This window comes from Cuculus canorus, chromosome W, assembly GCF_017976375.1.
Source record: "Cuculus canorus isolate bCucCan1 chromosome W, bCucCan1.pri, whole genome shotgun sequence".
Lineage (NCBI taxonomy): Eukaryota > Metazoa > Chordata > Aves > Cuculiformes > Cuculidae > Cuculus > Cuculus canorus.
In genome coordinates this window covers 808,671-827,803 of record NC_071440.1, presented here as the reverse complement: position 1 = coordinate 827,803, position 19,133 = coordinate 808,671, and the positions used below count along the sequence as shown (strand labels likewise).

The following is a 19,133-nucleotide window of genomic DNA, read 5'->3' as shown; positions in this document are numbered from 1 at the left end:
CAGTGCTGCAGACTGGGGGAAGAGTGGCTTGAGAACTGCACGGAAGAGAAGGACCTGGGGGTGCTGGTTGACAGCTGACTGAACATGAGCCAGCAGTGTGCCCAGGTGGCCAAGAAGGCCAACGGCATCTTGGCTTGTATCAGAAATGGTGTCACCAGCAGGTCCAGGGAGGTTATTCTCCCTCTGTACTCGGCACTGGTGAGACCGCACCTCGAATACTGTGTTCAGTTCTGGACCCCTCACCACAAGAAGGATGTTGAGGCTCTGGAGCGTGTCCAGAGAAGAGCAATGAAGCTGGTGAGGGGGCTGGAGAACAAGTCTTATGAGGAGCGGCTGAGAGAGCTGGGGTTGTTTAGCCTGGAGAAGAGGAGGCTGAGGGGAGACCTCATTGCTCTCTACAACTACCTGAAAGGAGGTTGTGGAGAGGAGGGATCTGGCCTCTGCTCCCAAGTGACAGGTGATAGGACAAGGGGGAGTGTCCTCAAGCTATGCCAGGGGAGGTTCAGGCTGGACATCAGGAAAAAAATTTTCACAGAAAGGGTCGTTGGGGACTGGCACAGGCTGCCCAGGGAGATGGTTGAGTCACCATCCCTGGAGGTATTTAAAAGATGGGTAGACAAGGTGCTCAGGGACATGGTTTAGTGGCAGATAGGAATGGTTGGACTCGATGATCCAAGAGGTCTTTTCCAACCAGGTGATTCTATGCACATTCCATTATTTAATGTTCTTAAATAGCACTAGTATTCTCACATATACACCACTAAATCATAGAATCATAGAACAGTTTGACTTGGAAGGGACCTTAAAGATCATCCAGTTCCAACCCCCCTGCCATGGGCAGGAACACGTCCCACTAGATCAGGCTGCCCAAGGCCCCATCCAACCTGGCCTTGAACACCTCCAGGGATGGGGGAGCCAGAACTTCCCTGGGAAACCTGTTCCAGTGTCTCACCACTCTCACGGTGAAGAAATTCTTCCTTCTCTCTAGTCTAAATCTGCCCCTCTCTAGTTTATAGCCACTGCCCCTCATCATATCACTACAAGCCTTTATGAACAGTCCCTCCCCAGCTTTCTTGTAGCCCCTTCAGGTACTGCAAGGTCGCTATAAGATCTCCTCTGAGTCTTCTCCAGGCTGAACAACTCCAACTCTCTCAGCCTGTCCTCGAATGGGAGGTGCTCCAGCCTTCTGATCATCTTTGTAGCCTCTTCTGGACCCGTTCCACCAGCTCCATCTGCTTCTTATGTTGAGGATTCCAGAGCTGGACACAATAATCCAGGCAGGGTTCCAGGAGAGCTGAGCAGAGGGGCAGAATCCCCTCCCTCGCCCTGCTGGCCACACTTCTTTTGATTCAGCCCAGGATACGGTTGGCCTTCTGGGCTGCGAGTGCACATTGCCAGCTCATGTCGAGCTTCTCATCAACCAGCACCCCCAAGTCCTTCTCTGCAGGGCTGCTCTCAATCACATCATCCCCCATCGTGTACTGAAAACGGGGATTGCCCCAACCCAGGTGCAGGACCTCATGAGGTTTCCAGAGGCCAACTTCTCCAGCCTGTCCAGGTCCCTCTGGATGACATCCCGTCCTTCTGGTGTGGCAACTACACCACTCAGATTGGTGTCATCTGCAAACTTGCTGAGGGTGCACTCGATCTTACTGTCTATGTTATGGATGAAGATATTAAGCAACACCGGTCCCAGTACAGACCCCTGAGGGACACCACTCGTCACAGATCTCCATCTGGACTTTGAGCCATTGACCACTACTCTCTGAATACATGAACCCAACCAGTTTATTATCCACCATACTGTCCACCCATCAAATCCATTTCTCTCCAATTTAGAGAGAAGGATGTTGTGGGGGACCATGTCAAAGGCTTTACAGAAATCTAGATAGATCACATCCGTCAGTTTAGCCATGTCCACTGCTGTGGTCACCCCATCACAGAAAGCTACTAGGTTGGTCAGACAGGACTTGCCCCTGGTGAAGTCGTGCTGCCTTTCTCTAATCACCTCCCCATCCTCCATGTGCTTTAGCAGAGCTTCTAGGAGGACCTGTTCCATGATCTTCCCAGGCACAGAGGTGAGGCTGACAGGTCGGCAGCTCCCAGGGTCATCTTTTCTACCCTTTTATAAATGGGCACAATGTCGCCCTTCTTCCAGTCACCAGGGACTTCTCCTGAGTGTCGTGACTTCAAATATCATGCAGAGTGGCTTGGCCACCACATCGGCCAATTCCCTCTGGTCTCTTGGATGCATCTCATCAGGCCCCATAGACTTAAGTATGTTCAGAATCCTCAAGTGGTCATGAACCTGATCCTCCTCTACAGTGAGAGGGGGTTTACCCTCCTGGTCACCATCTTGCTGTCCCATGACCCAAGAAGGGTGAGGAGAGCAGTTATCAGTGAAGACCGAGGCAAAAAAGTTGTTGAGTCCCTTAGCCTTCTCCTCATCTGCTGATATGAGGTCACCATTCCCAACCATCATTGGGGGTACGTTCTCTTTAACCTTCCTTTTCTGATTGATGTACCTGTAGAAGCCCTTCTTGTTGGTCTTTACTTCCCTTGCCAAGTTCAGCTCCAGCTGCACCTTGGTTTTCCTGACCCCACCCCTACACAACCAGGCAGCGTCCTTATACACGTCCCAGGTTCCCTGTCCCTGCTTGCACTGCCTGTGCAGTTCCCTCTTCTTCTTCAGTTTGACCAGCAGGTCTCCACTCAGCCACACCAGTCTCTTCCCTTCCCTGCCTGATTTTCCACAGACGGGAACTGAGTGCTCTTGCGCTTTATGGAAAGCTTTCTTAAATATTTTCCAGCTCTGTTCCACTCCCTCATCCCTGAGGACCATGTCCCAGGGGGTCCTACTGAGTAATTCCTTGAAGAGCTGGAAGTCTGCTTTCCTGAGTTTTAGTGTCCTGACTATACTCCTCACCTGTCCCATATCCCTCAGGACCTTGAACTCCACCAGTGTGTGATCACTGCAGCCCAGGCTGCCTCTGATCCTGATGTCACTGATGAGCTCACTTACATTAGTGACCATCAGGTCCAGTATTGCATCCCCTCCGGTGGGGGTCTCTGTCAGCTGGACTAAGAAATTATCTTCAATGCACTCCAGGAGTCTCCTGGACTGCCTACAGCTGCCGTGCTACTTTTCCAGCAGATGTCAGGGTGGTTGAAGCTGTGGATGTGTAAAGATTGCAACCATGGGTTCATAGTATTCCACAATACACAAGGACACAGAGTCTTCTTTCCATTAATTTCTTTGTTACAAATTACTACCAGTAAAACAAGCATATATTACAAGTTGCTACAGAATTGCTACTGGTAAAGCATTTACATACTTATGATCACATACTTATATGTGCACCTATATATATTATTTGAGATGTTACCAGTATGGCACTCACCAAACCACTCCCAGGAGTGAGACTAATTTGCAACAGAAAAGTCTCTCTTCATAGATGATCTGCATCACAGAGTCTGGAATCAGCCAGGCATCCACAGCAAGGGTGTGGTCTGTTCAGGAGCCCTTGTGCAGAGCTCTCGCACAGATAAGGTCTCACAGAGATGTTGGGAAGGTGCTAGGAGAAACTATTCCATCTGCTCCTCTGGCACTGGGAAATTAATGGCGGAACTCCCAACCTCTGGCCCAGGGAATTCCAAAGTTCTGATGACCCATCCCAAGTGAATAAATTTTTTTGAATTAATATTAGTAAAAGCCCTCATATACCATTGGTTGTGAATGATAAATATTCTGCCCCTTTTCTCATGGACACAGGAGCCTCAATATCAATGATTAAAGCCAGGGACACCCCTGGCTTAATCCAGAAAACTCAAGAAAGGCTTTATATAACAGGGATGATTGGAAAAAAGGCAATGGCTCCCAGTAGCTAGGATAAAGCTAACTCTACCAAATGGAGGAAAGTTAAGACCCATATTAGCAATAGGGCTCTTAAATATATTAGCATGGATATATTAAAATTCCAAACCATTAGTACTCCATTAGGCACGTGCATGTCAAACCCTCGGATTCAAACCTCTGCAATCTCTATAGATAAAATATCAACCAAAGGGGTCAACTGCCTTTTTACTACAAGATGCACTTAAAGTACCCAAAGTGCCTTGACTCGTGTATGACAATATCATATTAGTCCTTGTTGCAGCCCAGTCTGGGATGCCCAGGATGAGCCCTGGGTCCTCCCAAAAATGTATGGACTCCCCCCAGCTAATTAAGGTGAAAATGTCACCAACAATTAATCTAAAAGATATTTATTCTCACAGGCATAAATCTTGGGAATAGGAAAAGTATTGGCTTATGAAACCTTTGGTAGGAACAATGAGGAGGAAATAAAAAGAAGGGAAGGAGGGAAACAAAGAGGAAATAAAAGAAAAACAGCAAAGATTCACCACTCCAAGGCTCCAGTGACAAGAGAATCCTTCCAGGACGTTGGGCTCACAAATGGCCTTTCTTCCAGAGTACTATCTATCATTTTCGGTGGGCCTGCACAGTGCTGCTTCTAGGAAAGTTCTGGAACCGAGTTTTGGGAGCTGCTCCTTCAGAGGACTCTGATGAGTCTCGGGTACCGTTCTGCTCTTGCTTCTTTCCCCCCCCCCCCCCCCGGCAAGCTCACAGCATGACCTCTCTGGGCAGCAAGTGCAGCTGGGCTGCTTGTAAGAGTGAGATAAGGCTGAAGGATGCTGCCTCTGCTGCAGTCTCGACATTCAAAACCAAGTGATTTAAGACAGCAAAAATAATCAGCCTTACAGCCCTGAAGCCTCACTAGGCATAACTACACTTATTCAGGATTTGGAATGATAGGGCATTATTGACAGGGTATTATTCAGAATACTCATTTCCCACATAACTTCCCCATGTGGCCTATCTGTAAACCTAATGGCACCTCGCATTTGATGATAGACTATCACACACTGAATGAAAATACCGTACCCTTACAGGCTGCCATCCCATCTATCACAGATCTTGTTTGCACTATAGAGCAAACAGCCCATCCTTAGATGGTGGCCCTGGATGTGAAAGATATATGTTTTTTGTGGTTCCATTGCAACCTGAGGATCAAGAGAGATTTGCTTTTACCCAGTTACCCCAAGGATTCAAACATAGCCCTGCATTGTCACATCAGGCTTTAACTTGGGAATCAGAATAAGTCCCACAGGAATGAGGGGTGACAATATATCAATATACAGATGACGTTTTAATTGGAGAGGATTCTTCCAATAAGGTCCAGAGAATGTGTGACCACATCATAGCCCATCTGGAAGGTAGGGGGATAACTATCCCTGAGGCTAAACAACAGGGACCTAGCCAAATAGTTTGATTTTTAGGCATAACTTGATCTGCATCACAGAGTCTGTAATCAGCCATCTATGAAGAGAGACTTTTTTCATCATTAATTAGATTCACTCCTGGTAGCTTTGTAGCAATTTGCAATATACGCTTGTTTTACTAATAGCAATTTATAATAAAGGAATTCACAGAAACAAAGCCTCTGTGTCCTTGTGTATTACAGAAGCCTACGAACCCATGTTGACAATCTTTACACACCCATGAGTTGAATACCCTTTATAGGTTGTGACTGTGACACTGGTACAACTTTTCCTAGAGAACCACGCTCCCACCGTGATTTAGTGAACCTTGAGTTCAGATAGAGACTTAGAGAAGTCAGGTCCATGAAGATCCCAAGGATGCTGTTTCTTTTCCCAGAGCTCCTACCAACTCACTTTCCATGGTGTTCTGACTCTTGGCACCGGATAAATGCTCCCTAAGTAATTATTTGATATGTGGTGCCGAGTGTTGCCCTTTTGCCATAACTTGCTGCACTGGAGCATATTATTGTGCAAAAATCCATAGCACAACCATGCTTCTTTCATAGAATATGGCTCTATTTCACAGAACACAGCTGACACTATTGAGGCGTCTGAGCATGTATGGCTCTTTGCTTTTCCTCTGAGCTAATAACTTGTTCCTTATGTGTCTTCTCCTAGAAGATACATTCTTCTTCTAGGTGTCCCCCCTTTTCCCTTCTGGTACTTTCAGTCATTAAGTAGTGTTAGGATAGTCACCTTTTGCTTGAAGTATGTATTGCACATTCATGGTTAATAAGCACCATGATTTGGTTGCCATAATTTAGTCTAGTGCCACTTTTACAATAACTTACCAGATAACTGCAGTACTTTGAGAGTTTTATTGCAGAACATGAACACAGTGCATACAATACACTGGTTTTCTTCCTTCCATATGCCCTGCATACAGGTATCCTTTGGAGAGCCTCTTATTAGACAAATGTAGAGAGTGTGTTTCTGTGCACACCACCATCAGAGGGACATTAGTAAATATAATCCAGAAATATGTCTTTAATGTGGTGAGCCTCACTGTTTACTGAAACCTCTGGACAGGCCATCTGCAGTGCTGCCTATGACTTATTTGCATTCACAATCTGTTTTTCTTTATCAATGAGCTTTGCCAGGAGTGGTAGCCACTAATGCTGTGCTTCCACAGTGACAGGACAAATAACTTATTGGCAAGAGAACCAGTCACTTTAGAAAGATATGGAATTTAGAGCAGAGTATATTAGGATATACTGTGGATGTCAAAAAATTCAGCACAGGCTGGCTACCAATTTTGTGAAACCGTGGCTTAAAGCAAAAATCTCCAGTATGGCATCATTATGTTTAGTTCATTTTGCTAGAAAAAAAACCCTTTTAATATTACTGTGTCCAGCTCTGCAGCCCTCAGCACAGGACAGACATAGGAATTTTAAAATTACTTTATAATTGGATATCGCAAAAAGTATTCAGAATATATAGGATGATATAACCATCAGTAGAAAAGGGTTTCCATATGTCAGCTACTTATAAATGATGTTGATAAGCCATTTAAAGCTTTAAGTAGTAATTTTGCAGGCAGAAGGTGTAATTGCAAGACACTGGTAAAACATCTCACAGGTAAAGCAAAGATATAAGTTTACTGCACACTACTCTGATATTAATCTCTTATGTGTATGCTTTTAAGTTATGATTAAATGACTCTCAAGGTAGACAGGTTAAATTTGAATCAAGTGTGTGTTCACTTAAATCTTAGGATGAGTAGGCTTGTTCAAAACTTAGCATAAGTGAACTTTAAATGAACTCTGTTAGCATGGTTACTAAGCAGAGGAGAAGATACAGGACTGACAGATATATGAGAGGATGGACTCGTATTTAACTTTTGCTGAGTCACAGAAGGGGGCCCCAGGGACTGATTCGGGTCAGAAGATAAGGGATTATGACCAGCTGCACACCTTGAAGATAGGAAAAGGGGTGGCTTGCCTGGTAACAGGAACAAAATCAAATAAGGAATAAAAGACCCCAGCCCTGAAATACCATTGGATCAACTTTTGTGTGGACAGCACATGAAGAACGCATGGGGGGTGAAAACTTAAATTGTAAAAGGTATAAGAGACACTGGAACAGGTTGCCCAGGGAAGTTGTGGATGCCTCATCCCTGGAGGTGTTCAAAGCCAGGTTGGATAGGGCCTTGGGCAGCCTGATCTAGTGGGATGTCCCTGTCCATGGCAGGGGTGTTGGAACTACATGATCTTTAAGGGCCCTTCCAACACAAACTATTCTATGATTCTATAATTGCCCAGGAGTTCCTTTTTTCTGGGTCTCTCCACAAGGACACATACAACCTGGGCTGTAAAAAACAGACTCTGTGTCAGAACCTAGGATTTGAACTTTTCTTTAACACTAGGGTATCACGTTAAATAGATATGACTCTGATAGGTGGCTGAAGGATACCCTCCTGTCAAGTCACAAGGTTCAAGATGGACCTCCTTTGCTTTCTAAGCTTCCCCTCAGAGAGAACCTTAGGTGTGGCTGGATTTGTCTCTAGTCCTAAGCCTGGTAGACAGTTTATGACTAAAGGATTATGTATATGCATGTATATGTGCTTTGCCACCAGTCAGAATTAGTGTCATCTGCAAGAGTCTCCTCAGAGACTGGCATCCACAGGGTTAATGCTTGATGCCAGCAAGCCCAGTGGCTGTCACAGTTTAGAAAGTTTCACAATGCCTGTCAGAGAGACAATTTCCCAGTGCTGGAGGCAATAAGTGATTTAATTCAAGTGACAGATGAAAACAAGTTTGGGATTGTTGTTGATAAATTCACTTTCTGCGTTAGCACTAGATTATAACCTGTTAACGATGATCATAGATACGTACATACATACATATATATATATATATATATATATATAAAAGAAGCTTGAGTTAGTAGTTATTTTTCTGAGGAAGCATCCAACAGAGCCTGAGGCACAATTCTTACCATATGTCCCTCCTTGGTGGGGGAGGAGAGGTCCAGGCACATCGACCTGTCCATCAGGTAAGGTGGTCATTTTTTCTCCCCCAAGGAAAGGGTTTCAGGTGCCAGTTTTATACCTTTTGCAAACTCTTTGGCACTTCCTGGTGAGGTGGGACTAAGTCAATTCGTAAGTGTTGATTGGCCCTTGGCAAGGCCGCTTGTGTAGTCCGAAGCGGGGACTTGGCGGTTTCCCCACGCCTTCAAGGCGTGCTCAGTCTGTGCTTTCGGGGGTGTTTCTGCTCTTAACTGAAGCAACACCAGGCTGTGAGGCCTCTGTCTCACCCCAGGTGTCACTCAGCTGATATGAATGTTAGATCTATCTGTCTCACCAGATACAGTTGTTCATTGTTCAAGTCAAACATCTTCCTTTTGCAAACCGCTCTCTTGCAAAGTTCGGTATTTGCCATCCACAAGGCCTAGCAAGTCTGTTATACCACAGAGAGCAAAGAGAGAGAGTATGCTCAACAAGGCCAAAACTGTGAAACATCCACTCCCCTACTTTAGGGCAATTGTTGAAGCACAGCTATTTAGCTACACCTGAGTTATGAGGTCCCTCAGTGAGGAAGAGGCCACAACACCATGCTAGAAATGACAGAACCTTTTCCTGCTGCATGATGTGGGAGAACTATTGGATAAATTGGGAAGTTTCTAGACTCAGGAGAAACAACACTGCTACAGAGGTAACGTAGCTTTCCCAGGCAGAAGATTTGCACTGACTTGGACAGTGTATGATCAGTACCCTAAATTTCCTCCCTGACAAAAATCCTGTTCACTCCATTTCCAATCCACCCCTAGAAATGGTGGGGATCCATTCAGAAGAACAAAACATCAAAGTTCACTACTATATGGCTATTTCCTTAAAGGGTAAGATATATGTTAAATACCTTAAATCTTTCAACTATAAAGTATTTAGCAACATATTTTCTGGGTTCACTAACTGCTTCAGTTCCTAACATACCAACATGCAAAAGAAATCCAGACCTGATGAAATACCTAGTTCAACCTCCTAAAACCCAGATAAGACTAGTTAGCTAGTATTTATTTCCTAGGATGCTGTGTTGAAAGAAATCATGAACTCATTAAACTATAAAACTGTGAGAAGGCCCTACATTTGAAATATTTTTACAAGGAACTAAAAGTCAGATCGCAGATGGTTTTGTTATCACTAAACTTGTTATGAAAAAGGTGACACTTTCCCCAATTTGTTAAGAAAAAAAAAAAGGAGACGCTTGATTAAACGCACTGTCTTTTTAGCAAAACTAACCTTGAATGGGCACCATGGGGCAAATCGAAGATCAAAAATAGTCTGTTAAACAGGCTGAGCTAAGCAAGGATGTGATAACTGAGAAATGCAAAAACTAATGAGCTAACTTTAATACCAGCAAGAAACCAGCAAAAGGTCACCAGTAAAGAACTGTGAAATAGCCACTAGAGATCGTATAAAGACTGTAGAATAATACATTTAGAATTTCAGGGCACACACAGTAAAAGACCAAGATAGTAGGATTAGTTATGAATACGCATGACTTTTCAGGGAATTCTATGAATATTTCTCTATCTGCAGTGTATAAAATTGTGAGGTCTATGTCGGGGGCTTAACACTCGAGTTTGGAGGGTCTGTCTCCCTGAGAGTCTAGTTGCACAAACTCCGAATAAACAATGTCTCTCTTGGTGACATAGAGATTGGCTACTGCACACCAGGCAACAGATCCGCATTTTGGACAACAGCTGCATCAGACTGAGTAACTCTCTCTTCCTGTACTGCCTTTGCTTCAAATTAGGGCAGATGCAATACTGCCAGAAGTTATAACTACTGGGAAACTACATACTTTATTGTTGTTCTTTGGACTCACGTGACCTTCATTATAAAATAACTATATTAAACAAAAAGTTACAGACAAGTCCTAGTAATTCATGGAAAAAGAACAGAAGCAGCAGTAGCACAAGGCTCCTAGTGTTGCCTAAGAGTTGTCTGACAAGAAGTTGCCCTCTTGCTCTGTCATAGTTTCAGGAGGATTGCAACAGTGCATGCCCAATGTTTTGGTGTAGCGGAATAGTGGGAGGCAATCCTGTATAGCAGAAATGAACAATCCTTTCTCCACAAAATGCAGTAAAGGAATACAGTCAGAGCTGTATTATTTTTCACCAGTTCACCCTTCATAAAATCCAGTAGTAGCAACATTCAGGAAACTAAAGCAGGATGAAGAAGCTTTCCTATACTAAATTTGTAACAGACTTGACAGTCATACCCATTCATTGCCTTCAGAATAAGCTCAAAGTGGCTACATTATAAAATCCAGGATGACTTCTCTGAAGACAGATTCTCATCTTCTGTGAACTATGCTGATGCTCCATAAAAAAAGCAAAGCACACAACAAGAGCACACAAACCTAAATCCAAGCTAATATAACTAATGGGTTGTAGTACTAATTGAGTCAGAAAACAAAACCTGTGTATTATAGTTTGACCTTTTGTTGTGGATTAACCCTAGTAGGCAGCTAAGCCCCACATAGCTGCTCGCTCACTCCCCCCAGTGGGATGGAGGAGAAAAAACAGAAGATTAAAAGTGTTAAAACTCATGGTTTAAAATAAACAGAGTTTATATAGGTAAAGCTAAAGCTGAGTGCACAAGAAAAGTAATATAAGGAATTCATTCACTGCTTCCCATCAGTAGGCAGTTAACATCTGTTAATTACTTTTTTCCCCCCACATTACATAAGTAAATAACATGCATGCGCCACCCAACATTAAGGGGCAGACAGGTTCTTTTAGGGATCCTTGGCAGAATCATGGAAAGGTTTAGGTCGGAAAGGACCTTAAAGATCATCCAGTTCCAACCCCCCTGCCATGGGAAGGGACACCTCCCACTGGATCAGGTTGCTCAAAGCCCCATCCAACCTGGCCTTGAACACCTCCAGGGATGGGGCAGCCACAACTTCCCTGGGCAACCTGGGCCAGGGCCTCCTCACCCTCATCATGAAGAATTTCTTCCTAATGTCTAATCTAAATCTTCCACCTCCCGATTTAAAGCCATTCCCCCTTGTCCTATCACTACATTCTCTTGTAAAAAGTCCAGAGAGATCACATCCGTCAGTTTAGCCGTGTCCACTGCTGTGGTCACCCCATCATAAAAAGCCACTAGGTTGGTCAGGTAGGACTTGCCCCTGGTGAAGCCATGCTGGCTGCCATTAATCACCTCCCTGTCTTCCATGTGCTTTAGCAGAGCTTCTAGGAGGGCCTGTTCCATTATCTTCCAAGGCAGAGAGGTGAGGCTGACAGGTCGGCAATTCCCAGGGTCATCTTTTCTACACCTTTTAGAAATGGGGACAATGTTACCTTTCTTACAGTCACCAGGGACTTCTCCCGAGTGTCGCGACTTTTCAAATATCATGGAGAGTGGCTTGGCAACTACATCGGCCAATTCCCTCAGGTCTCTCGGGTGCATCTCATCAGGTCCCACAGACTTAAGTTCGTTCAGAATCCTCAAGTGGTCATGAACCTGATCTCTTTAACCTTCCTCTTTTGACTGATGTACCTGTAGAAGCCCTTTTCGTTGGTCTACCTCAGGAGCCTCTCACTCCTCTCCACAGGACTTCAGCCATGCCATGGCATCCCCATCATGCCCCTGGACAGCAGGTGGAGGGCCCATACCAGCACCCTATCCCTCCAACCATTGTGTGTTCTCCCTCTGCTTGTCCTAGGCTAGCCTGATATCATCCCGCTCCCCCTTCACATCTAGTTTAAAGCCCTATCTACGAGCCCTGCAAGCTCCTGGGCAAAGCCCCTCCTCCTGCTTTGAGAAAGGTGGCTCCCATCTGATACCTGTAATTCTGGTGCCACGTAGGCCATCCCGTTGTCAAAAAACCCAAACTTGTTGTGGTGACACAGCTACAGAACCATGTATTAATAGACTGGGCCCATCTGATCCCTACAATGTCACCACCCATAACTGGAAGGAGGGAGGAAGAAATCACTTGGGTCCCAGATTACCTCAGTAGCCGTCCCAAGGCCCCAAAATCTCTTTCAATCCCCCTTGGGCTTCATACTGCAGCTTCATCCCCTCCCACATAGTGCAGCAGTAATGTGTAGTAGTCTGAGGGCCTTACCAGGCTGGGAAGTTTGCATGGTTCTTTCTCTATTCTCCACACTGTGCAAAACAAAAGATGTAGCTAATTTCTTCCATAGCCTGCAAATTGATTTCTACACTATCAGCTATTGTCACTGAGCATAAAATTTGACATTGATTTGAAAAAAAAAAATGTTTAATTAGAACTGGTGCTTTAATCCTCCACGTTAGATATTTCACTCAAAACAAGGCTTCCCAGAGCAGTAAGCAAATAAAGTAGAACCAGAAAAATAGTTCACATCCTTCCTACAACAATCAGAAGTTTACATCACAAGCCTTGTACATGTCTCCTAGTGGTAGGTTCAGCCTGGCTGACAGCTAAGTCCCACTACAATTGCTCCCCCAATTCCCCCCTCCTCCTCCTGAGATGGGGAGAGAGAGAATAGGAAGAACAAAAGTGGAATAAAAAAAACAAAACAAAACAAACAAACGTGATGCAAAGGCATTCACTCACTACCTCACACACACAGATCAATGCCCAGTCAGTCCCCAAGCAATGACCACCTACCAATCCCCTCTCTCCCTTTTTATTGGGGACCACATGAAGTGACAGGGCCTGACGGACTGGCCCAGAGTAATGTGGGTGACCCATGGATGGTTCGTATTGCATTGCTCTGTGTACTGTTCAGTCTGTAACTTCTCACATTGCTATGATCAGTGGAATTGTGCTGTGCTATTCTTGGCACAGAGAGCATGAGAAAATGCATCACAGTCGCATTATCAGTAGAATTGGGCTGTGCCACCTTAGTGGTAGTTTGCCCAGCATACACAAGAGGTGAGAAGGTGCAGCAGTCCCTGAGCTCAGGGTCAGTGTGTGACCACCATTGTGATTGGCCATCGACGCCCTGGCTGACCAATCAGCACAAGCATGAACACTGTGTGAAAGGAGAAAGAGCTATGCAGGAATGTTGCGACCCAACAGCCCCTTAGTTCAGAGATAAGAGATATCGGGCCATTCCCTTGATCTCCCTTCCTGAGCTCTGGCCAGGCTTCAGGAGGGGGACCAACCGGGTAGCTGAAACCAGAGATCCCACATGATGCAAGTTGTTTATTTAACAGTATAAAAGCTGGACCCTCTTATGGCGACTTTGGAGACCCCACCTATGAGTGGACACACTGCACAGGACTCCCAATTGCCAGGACAGGCTCTCCAAATCCTCACTGCAATAGAGTCTCCCTGGCAAGTTCAGCTCTGGATGATGATGATAGGGCAGTTGGTGATGCATCTTTCTTAATTACTATACTTTGTAACAACGATTAGATGCCTTGCCTTGAAAGCTGTTACTGTTAACTCGTTGTTGATCCCTACTAACTATTTGTTACCTTTTTGCTGTAATAAGTTGAGTAAAAGTTGATTTCACAGAGTATTCAAGAGTTTAGGCTTTTATGCTCATCGCACTCTGTGGTTTACACTCTGTGGTAAAACATTATGACACTATTCAGCATATATCCCCTTGGTCAGTTGGGGTCAGCTGTCCTGGCTGCCCCTTCTCCCAGCTTCTTGCATACCTTGAGCCTACTCACTGGGGGCAGGCAGAGTGAGAAACAGAGGTGGGCTTGACAATGTTCAAACATTGTTCAGCAGCAGTTAAAACATGGGTGTGTTATCAACATTATTTCTTTTCCTTTAACCAAAACATCTAAAACCTAGCACCATACTGGCTGCTATGAAGAAAATTAACTCTACTCCAGTCAGACCCAGTACACTCTTAAAAACAGTAAGAAAACTCAAATGTCCTTCTAATACAGGCAAAGCAAGTCTAATATTGGCAGACTAAATAATAGGTGGAAGTTTCACTGACTTTGACTAACTAGGCCACATTAAAACAATTACCTCCTCTGGGCTTATAAATATACTGTATCTGCCCCAAATAGAACAACTATCCTTTTCTTCTAACTTTTCTTCCACAGTTGTCAAGATTTAAAACACCACATAAAGGACTGTGTTATTTCAAACTGGGGAACTGTACAATGTTTCTTCTTAAGGGATTTGCATCACATAATTAACGCTGATAAGATTTCCAGAAAAATGTTTTGGCTGTTTGTTAAACACAGTGTGCATAACTGATAGGAATTCCTCACTTCATCTAAACTTCCCCTAGTTTCCTTTCAGTTTCTTCTTCTGTGAGCACCTCTCTTACTGGTTTCACTTATCCAGGTGCAAATAATTTTCAAGAAACAGACTATCTCATAATAATGCCATGTCAGAAGCTGGTAAAGTAGAAGTCTCATTTAAATATCCAGCATAGGCAAAGCAGCTGTCATTAGCACTTCCTAAGTGATTAGTATAGATCAAACATCCATCTGGTATTTATCTCAACCTAACCAAACCTGCCCTCTCCTTGTGCAATGCAGAATACGTACTGAAATGGTAACATAATACGTATGGAATGCTTCTCTTGTGGTACAGACTATCAGATGTGGAAGTGCCAGAGTAAAATCAAGTGTCTACTGAAGTAAAAGATGGAAGCACAGTGTGCTGTGCAAAAATTATTTGCTATACAGGAAACTCACAGCACAGCCCATGTACAAAAGACACCTAGCCTGGCGGTTAAGGACTCCATAACCAATACAGCCACAATGCTATCCAGTAAGACAGTAAAGGCAGATGACTAAAAGTGTATAGCAATAAGTAGCTTACAAGTACTTAAAAGAATATCAGCAACAGAAAGATATGGGAAAAGCCCAATAGCCTAATTTCCTTGTGTGATGAACAAATCCTGTAACACAAATAGTAAAAGACCTATGAGCATTTAACAGCTCTCCCAATTACAAAGATCTAGCTATCAAGGCATACTATTTTATTATCTTAATGGTCCATTACAAACAGAAAAAAAAAAAAAGAAAAAAGAAGGGTTGTAATGCAGAATTTTACTATAAGATATACTAACAGTGGTGGGGAAGACTTGACATGCATAATAGTGGTCTGCACTCAGACTAACACACCTATTATGTGCTCCTACTCATCCAGACTCACATTTCATACACTTAGAGGAAGAGAACAGTTGTGCACTAATTTATATATAATCCCGTAGCTTTTATACCTAAAATGCCTATGTGAAATCATTCTGAAGTAACATTTTATAAATATTTCTGAAAGGAAAGAAAATAAATTACTGAAATTGATCCAAGGCCTCATTGTAACCTGGGAAAAACCCAATTAAAAGGGGCACATGATAAGTTGACATTTATTTTACTCTTTCTTTAATAGAAGTTATGAGAAAACAGATTGAGAATGTTGTCTACGCATAGAAAACTGAGTCACACGTTTACTATAGACTACCTTCTCCTTCCCATCCTTTCAGTGGATGAGAAGCTTATCATGAGCCAGCAATGTGTGCTTGCAGCCCAGAAAGCCAACCATGTCCTGGGCTGCATCAGATGTGGTGTGACCAGCAGGACAAGGGAGGGGATTCTGCCCCTCTATTCCACTCTTGTGAGGCTTCATCTGGAATACTGCGTCTAGTTCTGGAATCCTCAGCACGGGAAGGACATGGAGCTGTTAGAGCATGTCCAGAAGAGGCCACAGAGATGATCAGAGGGCTGGAGCACCTCCCATCTGAGGCCAGGCTGAGAGAGCTGGAATTGTTCAGCCTGGAGAAGGCTCCAGGGAGACCTTAGAGCAGCTTCCAGTACAGAAAGGGGGCCTACAGGAAAGCTGGGGAGGGGCTCTTGATCAGGGAGTGCAGGGACAGGAACAGGGGGAACGGTTTTAAGCTGAAAGAGGGGAGATTTAGGTTAGATATAAGGAAAAAATGTTTTCCTGTGAGGGTGGGAAGGCCCTAGCCCAGGCTGCCCAGAAAAGTGGTGGCTGCCCCATCCCTGAAGGCGTTCGAGGCCAGGTTGGATGGGGCTTGGAGCAACCTGATCCCATGGGAGGTGTCCCTGCTAAAGTACAGTTAACTTTTGTCTACGCAGTTGTGGTTTGAAAGTTAGACAGAATGTCCCTCTGAGAGCATGTTTTTTTGGTTTGTTTTTTTTTTTCTCTGATAGCACGTTTTCCTTAAAACAGCGTTTTTCAGACACTCTCCTTTCTTTGAAAATGATAACGTATTGGGTGAGGAATGATTTGTGCTAAACAGATGTCTCTTCTGTAATCACCCCTGTTTGGAGCCAAGGCCAAGCAGAGAGCTGGAGTCAGCTCCAAATTAGCAAGAGTTTTGACTGTTGCAAAGTTTCATAACGTTAAAATTAGATCTTGGAAAGTAATAGAATATGCATAAGATTTCTGGGAAAATTTATACACATGCATCTAAGTGGGAAATATATTCTGTAACCAGCCTTTGTCTCGTTGCACGTGACTGATGGAGATCATTCCCGCATGTTGCCCAGGCCTGATAAAGGATGCTTGCTTTCTAAAACTCCAAAACGAGTCTTAGAGAGTTTTATTTGCCAATGTTTTCGGTATCACCTTTGTCCTACGCTAGATAGCTTGACATGAAAGAAGGGATTACACTACACTTGAAGTTAACAGTAAATAAATAATATAGATAACAGCCTAGCCATGCTGTAAGAGCAGGGATAACCACACTTGCTGCATGCAGAACCATGAAATATAAACACCATTTCAACACAAAGTCAACTTGTATCCAAAATGCTGGTTCCAAATCAGCATGTTGTCCTCCAAAGAGCCCAAAAGCAGCACCATAAAGAGGCCTGTGTGCTACAAGATGCAGTAAAGGAATTTGGGTACTCCTCCTCCCACACCTCCTATTTTCTACTAGCCTGTAATTTGCGTATGGACATGAAATTAAAATAGGATCAAAAAGGTAGGCAAGTATAAAAGGATTTTTCATCATAGACATTACATACTTTCTTGTTATTGGGCCCTGAACATTATGCCCAGAGAAGTGGTCCATCCCTGTAGGTATTTAAAAGATGTGTAGATGTGGTTTAATGGTGGGCTTGGCAGTGTGAGGTTAATGGTTTGACTCAATGATCCTAAAGGTCTTTTTCAACTGAAAAGATTCAGTGATTTGAGAAAAAGCACGCCTTTGTCTAGGTTTCAACACATGCATACGTCATTCTTCAACAAAAAAAAAAAGTCTAAAAAAGTCTCATATAACCATAAAACTCCCTACATGTACAAAAAACTTCAATGGAGCGAGTTATAGAGCACAGCCACCTCCTAGTGACCTCTCAGTTTCCTACGGAATCAAGTTACAAAATTCCTGGAAGAGCTGTAATGAACAAACTGGCCTGTACTCATCTCTTAGCTGTCATTTTTAAATAAAGATATCTCAATATTTATCACTCCTTTACTTTGGGAGCAATGAACTTGGATGTTTCAGTAGTTTTACAGAAGAATCTCCCTTTTGCTGTGGCTTTGACCTATACTACTACAATACTATTTTCAATTTAATAAACCAAAGTGTTTTATTTTGGTAAGTATGTTTCATGAATGACTGAATGTTATTCACAGTATTATGACATCCAATTAAGCTATAAATTCAATAAAACACAGAATCACATAATAATGTAATTTCCTTACTATTCAAGGTCCATTTTTGTCAAACAGCTCCCCAAAGTTTAAGACGTTTTTAACATGCATTAGTCTGGAAAGTCTTATTAAAAAGGACTGCTAAGCATCCTGAAACACCCAAAAACCCCATAAGTACCATATAGTTGTGTCTGACAAAATACATAGGAGTAGACAAGGCTCCCAGGTTAGAGATATGGTAAGTGTAGGAGTATAAATATCACAGGTCTAACCAGGGTCTCAAAATCAACCACCAGTGCTGTCAGAAGCTCCAAGTCCCTGTCTTCCCCCAAGCCCTATGCCGACTTCCTTAAGATGCTATAAACATTAGAGCCTCTCTGCAAACCCTGCATCCAAAAGGTGATCCGAAATCTCTGACAGGTTCCCTCTCATCCAACGTCCAAGCATCTTCCCCACCTCCTCCAAAAACCCGAGCCTCTTCCAGCATGCGCTCCTACCCCTAACAACATAATAGCCCCTATGCCCACCAAAGCCTTTGCCCTAAACCCACAGCAACCAACACTACAGCAACGTCCTTACCCTCATCTCACCCGCACCCTAGCGCCACTTAGGCTCTTCTTCCCTATCAACGACGTCCATAAGCTCCCGAATAACCTATGCCCCCTCAGGCACCTCCTGCCCAGCGCCCCTCACCTCGGCTCGGCCCGCCCCAGCCCCACAGCCACGGCCTCACCTCACGGTCCTTAAGGCCCAGAAGCAGTACCTCTTCCATGAGAGTGAGCCGCGTTTCCTTGGAGTCGCCCTTCTCGTTGTCGCCGGGCTCATTCTGGCGGCCTTCATCCTCCGGGCCGCCACACGCCACCCGCTCTTTGTCAACAGCGGCGTTACGGGAGGCCTCCGTCCGGCGCTGCACCAGGCCGGAGCTGCGCTGTGTCAGGGAAGTCATGGCTGGAGGCGGCGGGAGGGCAGAGGCCCGCCGCGGGGAGAAGAGCTCGGCGACAGCTCGAGAGGGGAGAAGGAACGGAAGCCGCTCCTACCTCCACCCTATCCGCACCAGAGCAGCGGCCGGCTGGGGGGAGTCATAGGGAGAGGGGCTCGGCCGTAGCGGGGGAAGCGGAAGTAGTGTGGGCCGGCGTCCTCTCCCTGCGGCAGCCGAGTTGCGGAGGTGGCTTCTCCTCCAATATGGCGGTGCGGGCTGATGTTAGCGGAGGATGT

The 19,133-nt window shown here is 44.5% G+C and overlaps 1 protein-coding gene across 1 annotated transcript in view; it reads right to left on the bottom strand.

The window, feature by feature from the left end:
• LOC128850281 (Golgi phosphoprotein 3-like) overlaps positions 1 to 18,864 on the bottom strand; it is a 48,948-nt gene extending 30,084 nt beyond the window's left edge. The window contains exon 1 of the mRNA XM_054053300.1: positions 18,652 to 18,864. Coding sequence (XP_053909275.1) covers positions 18,652 to 18,864 — 213 coding nt within the window. The remainder of the gene's footprint in view (positions 1 to 18,651) is intronic.
• Between the last annotated feature and the right edge of the window lie 269 nt (positions 18,865 to 19,133).